Below are 18003 nucleotides of genomic sequence, written 5' to 3'. Positions count from 1 at the left end.
GGCTGGGCGATGGGCTCTGCGGGGTGGTGAATGCTTCCCTCTGTGAGGGAACATTCCCAGACCCGCTGAAAGAGGCGGTTATTAAACCGCTTCTTAAAAAACCATCTTTAGACCCGGCCAGTATGGCCAACTATCGCCCAGTCTCAAATCTTCCATTCTTGGGCAAGGTGATTGAGCGTGTGGTTGCTGAACAACTCCAGGCACGCCTGGAGGATGCGGACCATTTAGATCCCTTCCAATCGGGATTCAGGCCTCATCATGGGACTGAAACTGCCTTGGTCGCGCTGGTTGATGATCTCCGGCGGGCTAGGGACAAAGGTGAGAGTTGTTTCCTAGTTCTGCTGGATCTCTCAGCGGCCTTTGATACAATCGACCATAACATCCTTCTGGGCCGTCTAGAGGGGCTGGGAGCTGGGGGCACTGTTATACAGTGGTTTCGCTCCTTCCTCCTGGGCCGTGTTCAGAAAGTGGTGGTGGGGGATGAGTGTTCAGACCCCCGGGCTCTCACTTGTGGGGTGCCTCAGGGTTCTGTCCTCTCCCCCATGCTTTTCAACATCTACATGCAGCCGCTGGGAGAGATCATCAGGGGGTTTGGGCTGGGTGTTCATCAGTATGCGGATGATACCCAGCTCTACCTCTCTTTCAAATCAGAACCAGTGAAGGCGGTGACGGTCCTGTGTGAGTGTCTGGAAGCGGTTGGAGGATGGATGGCGGCTAACAGATTGAGATTGAATCCTGACAAGACAGAAGTACTGTTTCTGGGGGACAGGAGGCGGGCAAGTGTGGAGGATTTCCTGGTCCTGAACGGGGTAACTGTGCCCCTGAAGGACCAGGTGCGCAGCCTGAGAGTCATTTTGGACTCACAGCTGTCCATGGAGGCACAGGTTAAATCCGTGTCCAGGGCAGCTGTGTACCAGTCTCCATCTGGTACGCAGGCTGAGACCCTATCTGCCTGTGGACTGCCTGGCAAGAGTGGTGCATGCTCTGGTTCTCTCCCGCTTGGACTACTGCAATGCGCTCTACGTGGGGCTACCTTTGAAGGTGACTTGGAAACTACAACTAATCCAGAATGCAGCAGCCAGACTGGTGACTGGGAGCGGCCGCCGAGACCATATAACACCGGTCTTGAAAGACCTACATTGGCTCCCAGTACGTTTCCGAGCACAATTCAAAGTGTTGGTGCTGACCTTTAAAGCCCTAAACGGCCTCGGTCCAGTATACCTGAAGGAGCGTCTCCACCCCCATCATTCTACCCAGACACTGAGGTCCAGCACCGAGGGCCTTCTGGCGGTTCCCTCACTGCGAGAAGCCAAGTTACAGGGAACCAGGCAGAGGGCCTTCTCGGTAGTGGCGTCCTCCCTGTGGAACGCCCTCCCACCAGATGTCAAAGAGAACAACAACTACCAGACTTTTAGAAGACATCTGAAGGCAGCCCTGTTTAGGGATGCTTTTAATGTTTGATGTATCACAGTATTTTAATATTCTTTTGGAAGCTGCCCAGAGTGGCTGGGGAGGCCCAGCCAGATGGACGGGGTATAAATAAATTATTATTATTAATTATTATTATTATTATTATTATTATTCTGATCGGCAAGTCCTAGGCTCTGTGGTTTAACCCACAGCGCCACCAATTCCTGGTCTGAGGAAAACGTGGTGTATTAACAACAACAACGGAAATGGAATTCTGCACATGCTAAAATGCACTATTATTATTTTGAATGATACAATACAGAGTTCCAGGGTCTAAGCCCCTCCAAGGTGTGGCTCAGCCTGTGGGATGCTGGCTTATGTGTTTATGTTTGGGTTTTTATCTTTTATAGTACTGAAATCTGAATTACGCGATCTTGAGGAACCTTTGACTGAAAGGTAGGGTATAAATCTTCAAACTCAATGGCAACGGTATGGAGGATGCATAAAGGGCTACTCATTCTTAGTCTAAAACAAGAAACCAAACCATACTGTCTTTTCACACACCTAGTAGAAACACAAGAGAAGGGTATGCTAGAATCTTGTCAACATGCTCATTTTCCACGGGCAGGGGTTAACTAGTCTCTTGAGGGAGCAATATGCAGTCTTTGCATTCTGAAGCTGTATGTAGTCCAAGCCAAGGTGGAAACAATTGTTATATGTCTCCTCCAATGTTTATTTCACTTGTTTAATTAAATAGTGCTAACCATGTGCAGGGTGTTTTACAATTTGTATGAATATAAATGCCTGCCCCAAGAAACTTACAGTCCAAAATTGTAAACAGGAGTGGCAAGACAGGGGAAGTGGACAGGATAAACCTTTTGGGGAGGGGAAAGAATATATGTCAACAATTAAAAACTTTAATTAACCTGAATATACTCATCTTTTTACCTTTTGTCACATGATGAAATAAGAATAAGGAACTTTTTTTCTTTCATACAGTGCCTAATATGTTAAATGCATAACATTATTAAACATTATTATTACTACTATAGTAAGCACATAGCAATTTCACATGTCAAAGTAATAATAAATATAGCCCTGCAAATAAATTTACAAAAGATGCTTACCTACAACCCTTTTTCTAGCCTACCTGCTAACTTTATACATTCCAAGCAGCCACTGTCAGCTAAGGGATGGTTGAAAGAAAAATAAATACAGTGTTCCCTTCCTTGTTGCCTGAAGGCAATGCTTCACCACAGATGATTAGATAAGTGGCTACTTATAAGCCTGTAATAATATCATTAGCAGCCCAGTGTAACTCCAGTGAACCAACTGCCGGAACAAAATATTCCAACTAGAAAGTATTTGTGATAGAGGTTCTAGAATCGTAGAATCACAGAATGGTAGATTTGGGAGGATTTCCGAGGGTTGTCTAGTCCAACCCCCTGCAATAAAAGAATCTCAACTAAAGCATAAATGACAAATGACCATCCAATCTCTGCTTAAAAACCCCAAGGAATATTTATTATAACTGGAATCTATTGGTTCGGGTCCCACCCTCCAGGGCAGGAGAAAACAAGCTTGTTCCATCTTTCATGTTGCATATCATATCTCTCAGTCTCCTCTTCTCCAGGCTATACATACCAAACACTCTCAACCGTTCCTCATAAGGCTTTGTTTCTAGACCCTTGATCATCTTGGCTACTCTCCTCTGCACACATTCTGGCTTGTCTATATCCTTCTTAAATTGTGGCACCCAGAACTAGACATAGTTGTGGTTTGAGCAAAGCAGAATTGAGCAGTAATACTACAAATTTATAGGAAGGGGGGAAAGAGTAAGGGAATTGTGTGTGTGTGTGTGTGTGTGTGTGTGTGTACTTCTTGCATGCCAGACTGTGCTGTCCATAGATTTTTCTGGAATTCTTGAAATGTCTAGTGAAAAGAGTGGGATATAAAAATTAACTCCTAACTTTAACATGTGCCAGATGAACAAATTCACCAGCTTCCTCCAAAAAAGAGAAGGGGAACCTTTTCCAGCACTTATTGTAAAAATGAAAAATAAAAAAACCCTTCCATTTTTATGTAAACACTATTGGGGCAGTACTTCAGCATCTGAATTATTTTTGTCAAATTAGTTGTCAGCTACAAAAATAATTTCATCTATAGGTTCGGTGGCACTGTGGTCTAAACTGAGCCTCTTGGGCCGGACTGAGAAGGCGAATGGGCCGCATCCAGCCCCTGGGCCTTAGGTTGCCTACCCCTGCTCTTGGGCTTGCAGATCGGAAGGTCAGCGGTTCAAAGCCGTGCAACAGGGTGAGCTCCCATTGCTCTGTCCCAGCTTTTGCCAACCTAGCAGTTGGAAAGCACACCAGTGCAAGTAGATAAATAGGTGCCGTTGCAGCGGGAAGGTAAACGGTGTTTCCATCACGGTCCTCCGTGAGCCAATAGTGGTTTAGTCATGCTGGCCACATGACCCAGAAAGCTGTCTGTGGACAAATTCCAGCTCCCTTGGCCTGAGAAGAAAGATGAGTGCCACACCCGCCTTTGATTGGACTTACTTCATACTCCAGGATCTGGTGAAGACACTGCAATATTTAGGGTAGGAAGCAGGCATCTACAAATCGACTTGCTCAGTTAAATACCCCAGGCACTCTGGTGAAAAAGGACATCCAGCAGCTCACAATCCCGCTCTCTTCCACACTGAAATACAGCCAACTGCATTCGTATTTCTACTTGGAGAAGACAAGAACCAGCATCGCCACACCTCTCCTCTGCTGGGCTCCAGCGCATGAGGAGGTTCCTCACACAATGGCCCAACGCTGCCATGCCAGAGCTTTCAGGCTGACCCAGGGGCAGAAGAGGAGGTGTGCCACTCATCCGCTGGAGTCTGGCATGTGAGGGAGCTGCAGAGCCAGCTTCCTCACATGATGGCCCAGCACCACTGAGCTGCCCAGTCCACCGGGGGTGGCACTTGCCCCGCTGGGGCACCAGCAACCTATGCTATGCCACTGTGGGTGAGAATAAGTAGTGACTGGTAAGAAAGCCAAGCCATTATTTGCAGACTCAGAGCTGGAAGGAATTTTCATGCCAGTAAGATCAGCTACTGACCCTGTTCAGTTTTTGCCTTCCTATCCAATAGTTGCCTTTGCACAATTCACTAGGGCTATCATGTGAATAGTTTTACTCATTGGTTGCTTGCTTGATGGCTACTCCACTTGGATTCACTTTATCTCATCCTATTTTCGGCTTCTGGTACACTACTAGCTAGACGATACAAATCAAACTGTGTATAAACAGGTGCACACGCAGTCAGTTATATACAGCCACTGGAAGCGCAGCCAAACTCCACAGAAGAGCTACATAAACAACATCTAAGAGATGTATACAAACTAATACCGTATCTTATTCATTCAGCATAACCAGACTGTACCGTTATGCAGATTAAAGTGTATATTCCATATGTAACAGTGCATGTGGAGTATATAAAACAGCAGGGAGATTCACTTTTCACACATTATTTAGAGCAAACCTCCTCACTCACTCTGGGGTGTTGATCCAGATTATGTCCAGGTGGCAGTAATAAACACACTCCTTATCTTTGTAGGTGTAGCAAGTGCAGCGCTTGGCTCTGTGGTGTACCTCCGGTGGGCCAGCCACTTTCCCCACGGTGGCGTTGCCGGCTGAAAGCAGCCCTCCTACTGCTGTCTCGTTTTCTTCGCTGACCCTCCCGTGGGGCCCTGGAAACCTCAGCTCACTGTTGCTGCTACTGCCACCACTGTAGAGCAGCAGGGGGCGAGAGACGGGCAGTGAGAAGCCTGCAAAGTCGGGGAGAAAATAAAAGACAAAGTTTAATCAGAAGGGAAAGCTTCTATTTCTGCAATAAGGCATTTAAGACCAATAAAAAGGCAGCAACATCTGGAACAAGATTTAAAGGACCATTGACTGTCACAATCCTTAGCATGTTTGCTCCGAGTTAATAGTTGTTTTTTATTACTTTTTAACATATGGAATGGAAACTACAATAAATCATGAACATCTATTTATGCTAATCGACAACTCAGACTTCCACCTATGATTACATGTGTTCAGACATCATAATAAACCACAGCTTATTGAGACACTGGATATCTCAGTTGGTTAGAGCGTGGTGCTGATAATGCCAAGGTTGCAGGTTCAATCCCTGTATGGGACAACTGCATATTCCTGCATTGCAGGGGGCTGGACTAGATGATCCTGCAGGGTCCCTTCCAACTCTACAATTCTATGATTCTGTGATTATGACAGGGATGAGCCTGTGTGAGCCTTGGTTTGCACACATCCCTCTCACCTCCTCTGTCACGGCCATGAGGAGCTCAGAAGCTTTCTTTACAGTTTGATTCACCATGACCTTTTATGCCATCTGAACAAAGAAAAACTATGCTTAATGATAGCTAGGGTTTGTTTGAAACAAGAGAGCTTCAAACCACGGGGTGTAACACTACACAGCTATTAATCAGGAACAGAAGTGAAACTTCCAATCCACTTCTCACAGTCACGCTGGAGGAGTGGAAAGCTCACGAGCTGAAAACTTGCACAGGCTGATCCATCTCATAATAAACCAGTTTATCATAACATCTGAACATGGCCAATGGACGCATATCACTTAGCCATGGTTAATAAATCATAGTTTAATGAACCATGGTCTACAAAGCAGGACACTAAGTGAGTAGGACGGCGTGCATGGCATTTTAAGCCACAGTCTAGCATTAATGAGCAGATCACTCCCACTTTGCTAAAAAGAACACAAGAAAAGTCTACTGGTTCAGGACAATGGACCATCTAGTCCAGCATCTTGTTCTCACAGTGACCAACCAGATGCCTATGGGAAGTCTGAAAGCAGGACCTGAGCACAACGGCACTCTCTTAGTGGGAACTTAAAACCTCAATTCTTGGCTTAGAGTTCTATCCAAAGCAGGGATTTGTGGCTTAATTCAATCCCAACAAACCATGGACATAGCCAGGGCGCTTCCCCCAAATCAAGTAAATAAATAAAAATACTTAACTAATTGACCAATTGCATTGAATATAATTCAGTTCTGCCCCCCCCCCAATATAAAGCTTCCCCCCACAAAAAAAAGTCCTGGTTACGCTCATGCAACAAACCGTGATCTGAAGCCAAATTTTGCTTGTAGTTTGTTTGGATAAAAACAAATCACAGTCAACAATTTGGACACCATAAATCAAGGGCAGTTTTGTAGCTCCTGCTCATGCAAGGGGAGGAGCAAAATGAGACTGATCCATGCATTCCTGGTAAAATATTAACTATGGCTTACCTGAGAACAATGCCAATGAGGGAAAAGTTGAGCAAATGGATGAAAAGAATACAAAGTCGTGCATTGATTGTCAAACTGCACTACTTTGCCAAGTATAACAAGCACTAATTTCTCCTAAGCTGCCAGTATACAAATATCAGAAGTCTTTTATTGATGTTGGAGGACCACTGGCTTCAACATTTGCTCTTGGCCACTAGAAATGTGCAACTTATCCCTCGGAGTTGTGCAACTTCTAGATCCTGAAATGCAGGAAATACTCCAAAAATTCCTTGAATAATTTAGTGCCATATTACACTGTGAGAAAACCTCTCACCAAAAGTGTGCTGCCTTGCAACAAGCCATAGCATGCAAGTTAGAGGCACATTTTATTGTCATCTGCCAGATCCTTCTGGCATGCAGGATTTCAAGGGAGATCAGAGCAATACCTGCAGGGATGACAGTGCAATCTTAGAGGTGAACTCCAGGCATCCTCACTTCTACAAGCAAAAGATCCTAGATGCAACCAGTACACAGTGCAGTACAGCCATGTGAGATACCCAAAATAATGCAGTATTATTTCCGTCAGGGAACTTCCTGGTGGAGACAATACCGGACTTTTTGCGTCTTCAAAGCATTTCAGATAGACTACTAAGATGATTCTCGCAACCCCTTGGTAAGGCAAGCAAGAATGATCAACACCATTGCAGCCAAGAGACAGTGGTTTTGCTATCCTTAATGCTATGAAGAGAATGTGTTACTGAGGTTAGATTTCAGCCAGGGATTTATTCCCAGGCTCCCTGTTCATCACAGCCACAGCACGAGAAAACATTCTTCTTTGTTCAGCAGCAAACGTGCATAACTCCAAAGTACACATAATCAATATAATACTTTGGAAAGGTCTCTGCTTTTTATTTTTTAGAAAAATTGTCAGATTTCCTTGATCCAGAAAATCCTACATATTTCATTTGAGGAACAGTTAATATGGAAAGGTGGGTTCGTAATTTTTTGTTGCCAAATAGCATTATTTTTAAAAAGCAAGGGGATGGAAAAGCAGTTTTAAATGTTTGGTGTTTGGTTTGTTTCTATTTTTTATTGCTAATTGTTGTTTTTAATTATTGTACAGTGTATTTTTTTAATTTTGTCTTGCTTTTAAGTCACCAAGGGAATAGTCATTGATGTAGCCATTTAAATGTTATAATTACTTAACATTTCAGAAGTTATAAGCTTCTGGCAAGATTTTGTTGTTCCTATTTATTCTGTTTGGTATTCCATAGAGCACATTGTTCTTTAAGTTTTATATTTATTATACAGTATTGTATTATTAATAATAGGGCTGTTATTGTTAAACAGAAGAAACAGTGTTTAGAATTTCTCTAATGCCATTAAGGGAACTGTATCTTTCATCTTGACTCTACAGTTACTAGGAGGCACTAATGTCCACGGGATTTGAGACTCAGCAGTAAATCTTACTTTACTTCAGTGGGCTTTACGCTCAGGTATGTGGGTATAGGATTGCAATCTTCCACACTTGACTAGGAATAAGACCCATAGAACTAAACTAGATTTACCTCCGAGACGTGATAGGATTGCACAGCTCAAAACCTATCCACATTTACTAGGGAAGTGAGCCAATTCAAGGGCTGGGTTTTGAGTAAACTAATTACGGATCGCGCGGCTAATCGCTGCAAAATCGAATTCTTGTTCAGTATCGCCGCTCCCGGGAATCCCTCCCGAGAAAGCGATCAGAAATAACCAATACAATCGATCTCTTTCTCCACCACCTTTGTTTGGTTTGGGGTTTTTTACCTGTACTCGAGATAACTGTAAGCCCAACAAGTACCAGGAATCCCAGCTCCATGAAATCCAATGGGAAGCTTCGCAACTTGCAGGCAAACACAGGCGGCAAGGAAGAAGGGGCTGGCGGGGCGGGGCGGGGAACCCCCGTAAGACTTGCGCGTGCAAATATACTCCTGACGGAAGGGAAAATCCCGGGTCGCGGCTACATGGAAGTTCTCCTCCCGGACGTGTTTCCTCCACGCGCCGTGGAGTTTACGGCGCCTGGGGTCTTGGGTTGCCGGTTGCGCCCCCACGCCGCTTGCCCTCCAGCTCCCTCTTTGCAGATCTAGTCCCGAAGAAAGCGTTGCAAAGCCAAGACGCCCTCCATAGCTCGCCTTTCCTTTCCTCTCCCTCCTTCTCTCAGCACCTCTGGATCCGATCCGAAACGCGGGTTCGGGGCTTCCCACGCGCGCACCGACACAAACCGCTTCCAAGCGAGACTGCCGAGTTGCTATCGTCTTTCTCCGTCTCCTCCTGTTTCCCGCATCCTGCTGCAACGGCAGCTTTGCCCAGGTAAGCGCCGAGAAAAGCAGCAACGCCGGACGCTCCTCCGCCAAGGCGAGCCCGCTCTCGCCAAAACGGGGTTTTGCGCGCGTTTCTCATCCCATCACTTGCGCCGAGCTGTTAAGCGAGCCGTCGGAGGAGGGGTGGGTTTAGGGGTGAAGGCGGGGCCTGGGAGCTGGTTCTGGTCCTGATTGGTTCCGCCCCAGCCCGGGTTTTGCATACGGAGCAACAGAGAGTTGGCATTAGCTCGCAGGTTGCATCGTGGAGAAGTTGTAAATCAGTCCACAGCCACTGCGTGTTACGCAGCTTGTTTAAAAAGCATGTGCCCATATGGGCGTAGCCAAGCCCCTAACTCAATAAAAAATCGATACAAATCTGAGGTTCTTCCCCCTCCTAACAAAAGCCTTCCCCCCACCAACAAAAATCCTGGCTACGCCCATGCATGTACCGTATACAGAAACGGTTTAATGTGCAAAGTGCTTGGCAATCTTGAATCTTTGCTGGCTATCCTATCCTGAGCGTGCCTGCCCCGCCCTGCAACACCCAGGGACCGGGGCCAGAAGCCGCAGTTGACCTGTTGGGGCTGAGAGACAGGAATACTGTATGACCAAAGTCGTAAACAAAGACTACTAGGAAATAGATCAGGGTTATGAACCTGAGACTCAGGGCAAGGGAGTAGTAACGAGCCTACTGTCCAAAGGCAAAATTTGCATTTCTTGCTCCAGCCCCTTTTGCCTGTGTTCCTTTGAAGGTTGTCCAGAAGGGAATGCAATCCTCAGTGGAAAATGTAGCCTACTCCTGGCATAGATCAAAGATGGGGAACCAGCTGTGGCCCTCCAGATATCACTGGATAGCAGCTCCCATAATCCCTGAGTATTGGCTATGCTGACTGGAGTTGATGGGAGTTAAGAGTTCAACAACAAGGGCAACTCTCAGGCACTGAGAGCACTTGAACCCAGATCTAAGCCTGTCCACTAGATCAGTGGTTTGAGAGCTTCCTAACTTCATAGAATCCTTCCCATGTCATCTACCAAGACAATGGATTCTGGGCCACATATGTTCCAGGGCACACTCCCCCCTCACAGAAGACACTGAGGAAGGCCGCCTTCTGTCAGCTGAGAAGCCATCTCTTTCAGCTGCACATTGCAGAAGATTTCTATTGATGGATAAGCTGTGTTTCCAGGAAGTTTGTCTGCTGTTACTGCACTAATCATTAAGGAATAGCTGTGGGATGTGAAACACAGAGCAGTCAAGTACAACATCCGTAGAGAAAGGGGATGTCTGGACCAGCCAGTCGGAACTTCCTGTTTCCTCCTAGGCTGGGACAGACTTCCTCTACATGTGACCAGAGGTGGGTGTGGCCTCACCTGTGCAGGTAACAAAAGCATAGGGCTGGCCGCCATATCTCTCTCTCTCTGACTACATTCGTCGAAGAAGCAACATCTGCTTAGCCTAAGATGCTCTCTTGGCTTCCAGCCAAGCGAGGACAAAGGGACTATCTCTTTATGGGACTGATTCCAGGTATATTACTTTTGTAACGTAAGTCTGCCTTCTGCATAGCTGTCAACGTTTCCCTTTTTTAAAGAGAAATTCCCTTATTCCGAATAGGATTCCTCGCAAGAAAAGGGAAAAGTTGACAGCTATGGCCTTCTGGGATCCAGCTGCGGACAGAATGAGTGAGTAAACTCTTTTTATACTTTTATAGAAGACTGTGTCATGTCTATTTATTTTATGAGGGACTAAAGGGGAAATTACCGGGTAAATTATTTTAGAGGCTTTAGCGAGCCTGAGCAAATGCATCCACTGTTCAAGTTTAAAAAGGGGAATGTTACTCTGCTAAATTGTAGAACTCGTTAACACAAGTTGGAAAGGATATAATCAAATGATATATCCTCTCCTGCATCCCTGAACATCCCCACAATAGTAGATAACCTTTCAAGGAATTCCAAGGGTCCTCCAGAACACAGTTAGAAAATTGTTGCTCTAAAGCTGGCTAGTTGTTACTTTCTAAGTAAGTGGGGGGGGGGATAAGCACACCAACCCTAATAAGTTACCGTATTTTTCGCCCTATAGGACGCACTTTTTCCCCTCCAAAAATGAAGGGGAAATGTGTGTGCGTCCTATGGGGCAAATGCAGGCTTTCGCTGAAGCCTGGAGAGCAAGAGGGGTTGGTGCGCACCGACCCCTCTCGCTCTCCAGGTTTCAGGAAGCTATCCACAAGCCAAGTTCCCACGGGCTCGCAAGGCTTGCGGGCAGCAGCCTGCAGCCCGAAGCACGGGGCGCGCTGCACAGCTGCGCAGCGCGCCATCCCGCTGTTCCCCGACCTGGTTTGTGCTTCAGACAGATCTCCGCAAGCGTGGGAGCCCGGCGGGAAGTTGCGCCGGTCTCCCAAGGCTTGCGGAGAGCTGCCTGTTCTGGGGGCTGGGGTCGGGGGAAGCTCGGGCGTCCCCCGCCCCAACCCCACGCCTGGGGTGGAAATAAAATTTTTTTTCTTTATTCCCCCCCCCCAAAAAAAAACTAGGTGCGTCCTATGGGGCGAAAAATACGGTAACTAAGAAAGCATCACTTTTGAGTTCAGTGGTACCTGTTGGGTAGCCAGCTCAGTACTCAGGGACTTCAAAATGCTGGGCGGTGCTTAGAAGCAGCTGCCACCCCCTTCCTTCCTCGACAACTGAGGAACAGGACAGAAGCCGCAGCAGCAATAGCCTCTGTGCTTCTAAACTTTTATAGATGGAGGTACTATCTCTGGGTAAGGTCCAGGCAGTCTTGCTTCCAGACCATAAAGCAATGATGTGCAGTTTACAAGGGTATTCAGTACTGGTTGTGCTTATTAAAGTTTATTTGAGAACAACTTTGGAAGGAAGGTTACGGTAATTCCTCCTTATTGTAGGTGAAAGCCAGATTTCAGCTGCAACTAAAAATATTCCCAGCACTTCCCAACACAAGTACCAAATTCATTGCATCACAATAGCACGTTGCAGATTCCTCACTGATATGCTACACTGCAGATTTACAGTTATTGTGGCCTTTTTCTTCTTTACGGTAGATGAGTTACACAGGCAGACTATAACCCTGCAATATGTTATACCCTGGGATGGTTGACTCTGGCTAAAAGTCACAGGTGGGGCCATTGCTGGGTGAGCAAAGTAATATGTGTGCGAAACGCCCTGATTGAACTGTAATAAACTGAAGAGCAGCTTCTAGAGTGCTATAATTCACAAGTCTGGCTAAGTGCCCTTGACACAGGAATGGCTCCATTACAGCAGGAATTACTGTGTGATTGAAGCCATAATACAATAAACTGACCTCTGTGTACTGGCACATCATTGACACTATGCATATTGTGTCAGAGTACAGTTTCTTTTTCTTTTTTTCTTTTCTGAAAACCACAATACTGTTAGCAGTTGTCAGGCTGTAGGCCAACACCTCAAACTACAACTTACTGTCGGAAAATACCGGTATTCAGAATGATTTACAGCACACAAATGCATTGCTTTATATCTGGGTGTTCTAGATACTGCACTGATTCACTGCACAAAGTACCATATTTCACTTATTCATAGTAAATTAAAATGTACTAAGAAGACAGTTTCCTGTTGCAACGCATCATTGCAACCAATGAGACATTTATGAGGGCTTTGGTTCTTGGTTTTTATCATTTCCTTTGTTCAGATGTTGCAAAATTCCTTCTCTTTCCCAAGCAATGAAATCTTCATACAGCAATAAGGAAGAACAAGGGAACAAATCATAATTTTATTTTGTATTTATGAACTCTTGTTGACTCAGTTCCAGAGGAATAGCTGCATCAGTCTGTTGTAGTAAAATAGAGTCTGTCCCATCCTAAAGACTAACTGATTTATTGTGACATAAACCTTCATAGGCTAGAGACCACTATATCATGTAAACTGTACTGAGAAGACAGTCTCACTCAGATACTCTAATCACCATTTTCAGATTGCTCATGGTTTTTTTTTAAATAAGATATAATAAATATATGTAAGTATGTATCTAGAAAGCATGCTGGAGAGTTCACAGGTAGCCATCCTTGATTTAGAAGCAGCATCAGACAGAAGTGGTCCAGGATATTTTGTCGCCTGAAGCTGAACATCTAAATGGCACCCCAGAGTGGTAAAAATAAAATAATAAACTAGGCAAGTGGCTCTATGCTGCTTTTTAATGGCATACCCAAATTTGCTGTTTGAGTATGCTGAATAGCAGCTCTGGCCCTGACACAGGTGGCCCAGGGCTTTAAAATCCACTTCTTTCTCAACATAGATCCATCTTTGGTTCTTTTGTCTTCAAACGAAAATAGACAAATGACAGCTAATTCCTGAGCTGCAGTGTAAGAGTCCAACTTAGACATCAGACACAATTACTAGAGAATCAAACACTGGTTGGGCTGTCAGATTTCCTTTACTGTTTAAAAAAAAAACAGGATGTGTGTGTATTGTTTTCATTTGTTACTATATTGTGTATTTTTGTGTTTTTGTATTGTAAACCACCCTGAGATCCTCAGATGAAGAACCGTATAGAATTTACTTAATTTAATTAAGTTTGTATACTGCCCTTCATCCAAAGATCTCAGGGTAGTTCACAGCGTAAAAATACAAGATCAAAACACAAAATGCATAATAAAAACAAGAAGTTGATAATTTTTTATTTAAAAAAACATTAAATGAACATTCATACAATAATCCACTTAGTCATTCCTTATTAAGTCAACGAAATGAGAGTGAATCCTGTCCTGGATTCCTTGGAGGAAGGACAGGATTTTGTAAAGAGACAGAGAGATAGAGAAATAAAATAAATATTCCCTTACATTCATCATGTGCTGAAGAGCCAAGGAGTGCTTGGTCATTGCACCCAGTGCAAAGTCAGCTTACAGTCATAAAATATATTTCCTACTTAACAGCAATTAAAGTTCAGAATGGAACATCTTAGCCAATGCTTTGATCTAGCAACTTTCTTTGGGATATAATACAAATGACGTTTCCAACGCCAAAAGAAGGCCTTTGCTAAATATGTGAATAAAACAGCTTGAATTCTAGAAGACTCTGGCTGCTATCAATCAAGGCTGGGTTAAACATTTCTGTGTTTTGACTGTAATGCATCTGTGGGGTGGCTTGCCAAGAGATGGATGTCACCTGTAACTTGAGAATAGTTAGATGCCTGTTTGTTACATTTTCCTTACTGATTGAAACAAGAATTGCTTTAAGCCTCATGTGTGACAATGCCCCACAAATAAGAGCTAAATTTTGTCAGATTGCGCCATCTATCTTTATTCCGTTTCAGATAGTTGTTGCTGGAAAAATCCCATGAAGCCCAAAACAGATGCTCTCTTTCATTGGGCAAGCAACAAAATTAAAGTGAAATCAGAAATTTCACGCAGTCTTTTACTGAGGCAAAAAATGTGTGTGTGTGTAAAAGGCACAATTCACCCATTGAAGCCCCAATGATCTTAGTGGAAGAAATGTATGCATACGCTTAACTCTTCAAAATGCTTAATTTTGGCTGGATTGTACCCATAATGCTACATATAGTTAGGTTGCTTAGGTTAATCAGACCATCAAAAGCTCTGATAAAAGAAGGAATCTCTCAAATGTCAATGATCAGGGATATTTCCAAAGTAATCCCATTTAAAGTGATAAGTTGAATACAGTTGTGATATCATGACTCTTCGTTGTTCATTCAAATGAACTTGGTTTGGGAGTTCCAAACATAATTAAATGGTTCCATCCATTAATTCCCCAAGAGGGTTAAGTCAGTGGACGATGCCTCTCATTTTCTATTGTCATAAGAAAGGTTGGGTGTGCATTTTTTTAGTTCTGTGCAAATGTCACAATTTATAGCATAGCAACAACAGTCCAATCCTGCATAGAGTATGGCACATCTTAGCACATTGTTCAATATGCCTGGTTCTGCATAGGATTGGGATGAAAGGGGGGGAGCGATGAGAAAGGACCCTAATATTTATTTATTTTTAAATCCCACAAAAACATTTTATTTATATATATTTCTGTAAGCAAGCTTTTCATAGGCATGGGCATCCTGGTGCACATATTCTGCTGTTATGTTCACAATGGGGAAAGGTGATTAGCTTATTACTATAATTTTGCACACATGGATCTACTCCTTTCATTGAAATTAATGAAATGGCTTGCCCGCTTAACAGCTCAGTGAACTAATGCACACATGTGTATTAATGTTATGTCCTAGCAGTCTCTCAAGCTTGAGACAATCAGAAAATAAAACAATGGTTCTGAAATATTTAACAGCATAAATTTTAAAAGGAATAACATTTTTCTAAAAACAACCAATTTTCTTTCTCCAAATTTATCTGAGTTTCATATGGCTCTCTCTTTGAGAGCTACTAGGAAAGTACCGTATGTCCCATGGACTGCAAGAAGATCAAACCTATCCATTCTTAAGGAAATCAGCCCTGAGTGCTCACTGGAAGGACAGATTGTGAAGCTGAGGCTCCAATACTTTGGCCACCTCATGAGAAGAGAAGATTCCCTGGAAAAGACACTGATGTTGGGAAAGATGGAGGGCACAAGGAGAAGGGGACGACAGAGGACGAGATGGTTGGGCAGTGTTCTCGAAGCTACCAGCATGAGTTTGACCAAACTGCGGGAGGCAGTGGAAGACAGGAGTGCCTGGCGTGCTCTGGTCCATGGGGTCACGAAGAGTCGGACACAACTAAACAACTAAACAACAACAACAACAACAGGAAAGTTATCAATTTAGCCAAGTAAGTGCTTTGTTTCCTTGACTTTTAACAGTTGTTCCTAATAGCTGAAGTGGTGTAGTATTAAATGCCCTAGAAACAGTGATTCCCATCTCCATGTGTTCAAGGATTAATGTTTCCTTATTTGCAGCAGAGAAGACAACAACAAAAAAACTGTGGCCTTTTCTGTTGTGACAACAGTATACCCCTGCAACACAATGATTTTAGTTTTTGTAAGCCACTTTTGTATTTGGGTCAAAAGGCAAGTTAAAAATATATTAAATAATATTTAACCATTGGGTCACACCCATAACCTTGAATATATCAGAAAGCAACAGCCCAGATTTCCTCAGCACCATGCTAATGAATAGTGCAAAGTTCATGCTTCGCATTATTTCTAGTTATTGAGGCAATATCAGCAAATGTACGGGCATAAAGAATGCTGAATGTGCAGATGCATCACTCAAAGTGCAAAGGCATCACTCAAAGTAAATAGGTCATTCTCTGATGTCTGTGACATTTTGACTCAGACATGAAGCCATCTAGTCACCTTAGGGCAAGTCGCCATTACAGTATTAAACTTCAGATTCTCAACTGAAAAATGGAGCCATGGATGCCCAAAGGCTTGTTCTGAGAAACCTGACTACAGGCTCTGTCTGCTTTAATGCACTTACTAGAAGAGCCTCTCACCAGTTCTTGGAATTATTGCATGGAGACTATCCCTGGCCCTGTATCTTTAACGTTGCCTCTTAATAGGAAGTCGAGGAAGCATTTGCTTTTGTTTCCGAATCCTATTGTCCTTCCTCTTTCATGCCAAGGACATTGCACATCCTTTTGTAAACCAAGAATTCTTTAATTAAAGAAGAAGAAGAAGAAGAAGAAGAAGAAGAAGAACCAGACTCCAAGTGTGTCATACTACTGTAGGGGAAGCAGAAGATAAAAACAATAAATTAAAGGTGAATGGAAAAAGGAAAGCCTAGATGCCTCATCTACCCAACTCAGCAGCAAATTTAAATTCAGGAGGAATTTCTGCATTGTTGTTGTTGTTGTTGTTGTTGTTGTTGTTGTTGTTGTTTAGTCATTTAGTCGTGTCCGCCTCTTCGTGACCCCATGGACCAGAGCACGCCAGGCACTCCTGTCTTCCACTGCCTCCCACAGTTTGGTCAGACTCATGTTTGTAGCTTCGAGAACACCGTCCAACCATCTCGTCCTCTGTCGTCCCCTTCTCCTTGTGCCCTCCATCTTTCCCAACATCAGGGTCTTTTCCAGGGAGTCTTCTCTTCTCATGAGGTGGCCAAAGTATTGGAGTCTCAGCTTCAGGATCTGTCCTTCCAGTGAGCACTCAGGGCTGATTTCCTGAAGAATGGATAGGTTTGATCTTCTTGCAGTCCATGGGACTCTCAAGGGTCTCCTCCAGCACCATAATTCAAAAGCATCAATTCTTTGGCGATCAGCCTTCTTTATGGTCCAGCTCTCACTTCCGTACATCACTACTGGGAAAACCATAGCTTTAACTATACGGACCTTTGTTGGCAAGGTGATGTCTCTGCTTTTTAAGATGCTGTCTAGGTTTGTCATTGCTTTTCTCCCAAGAAGCAGGCGTCTTCTTCATTACAATCTAGCAACTCTAGCTCCCACCAAGGGCACAGGCCCAGGAGGGCACAAAAATTGTGCCTCTTCACTCTGGCTCGGAGTGGCAAGGAGCCCACGCATTTTCCTTGCCAAGGGCACAAGAGAGCCTAGGTATGCCTCTACTTTTGTTTACAGGTTTTTACAGAGCTTTAAAAAAAAAATTCACCACAAGGAACACATATTAGTGTGCATACCAAGGGCGACTATAACCCTGTACAATATTACTTCTTTCTGTGTACATGAACATGGGAGGAAAGAGTGGGGTTGTGCAAAGTAGCCCCACCTGACACCGGCATCTGCAACATGAATATCTGAAGGGAGGGGACCTTGGTGTGTATGGTGGGACATGTGAAAACTTCTCTGGGATCTAGAACCCGGATTCTTCAGGGTTACCGTTCCCAAGGAAACTTTTGTGCATATAACCATAAGCATGAAGGGCCCCCTCTCTATAGATGTTAATGCTGAATATGTGGGTTTTGCTGAAGGGACAGTCCTGCTCCTTGGCCCTTTGTACATAGCAAAAAATAACACCCAAATAGAGCTTACACCTATTAATTGGATCAACATCAACTCTGGTTGCAATTCGTGGGCAGTCATTTAATT

The 18003-nt window shown here is 44.0% G+C and overlaps 1 protein-coding gene and 1 long non-coding RNA gene across 5 annotated transcripts in view; one reads left to right on the top strand and one right to left on the bottom strand.

The window, feature by feature from the left end:
- EDN3 (endothelin 3) overlaps positions 1–9736 on the bottom strand; it is a 39206-nt gene extending 29470 nt beyond the window's left edge. The window contains exons 1-2 of one of the 3 annotated variants that reach the window (XM_083619220.1): positions 8508–9736; positions 4952–5225 (exon numbers count right to left, since the gene is read on the bottom strand). In XM_083619220.1, the coding sequence (XP_083475346.1) occupies positions 4952–5225; positions 8508–8559 (326 nt within the window). In that variant the 5' untranslated portion in view covers positions 8560–9736. The remainder of the gene's footprint in view (positions 1–4951; positions 5226–8507) is intronic. The other 2 variants (XM_083619218.1, XM_083619219.1) reach the window with 2 other exon arrangements.
- Positions 8918–15751, top strand: LOC310764862. Of its 2 annotated transcripts, XR_014549289.1 has the most exons (3): positions 8918–9050; positions 10360–10717; positions 11620–15751. It is a non-coding gene; the product is annotated as an uncharacterized lncRNA (long non-coding RNA). The 2 variants fall into 2 exon arrangements; XR_014549290.1 differs by lacking the exon at positions 11620–15751 and having other exon boundaries at positions 10360–10748.
- Positions 15752–18003: the final 2252 nt, after the last annotated feature.

The sequence above is a fragment of the Podarcis filfolensis genome (assembly GCF_964270895.1).
Source record: "Podarcis filfolensis genome assembly, chromosome: 6".
Taxonomy (NCBI): domain Eukaryota; kingdom Metazoa; phylum Chordata; class Lepidosauria; order Squamata; family Lacertidae; genus Podarcis; species Podarcis filfolensis.
Note: the sequence above shows the minus strand (reverse complement) of the source record. Positions and strands in the feature narration are given on the sequence as shown.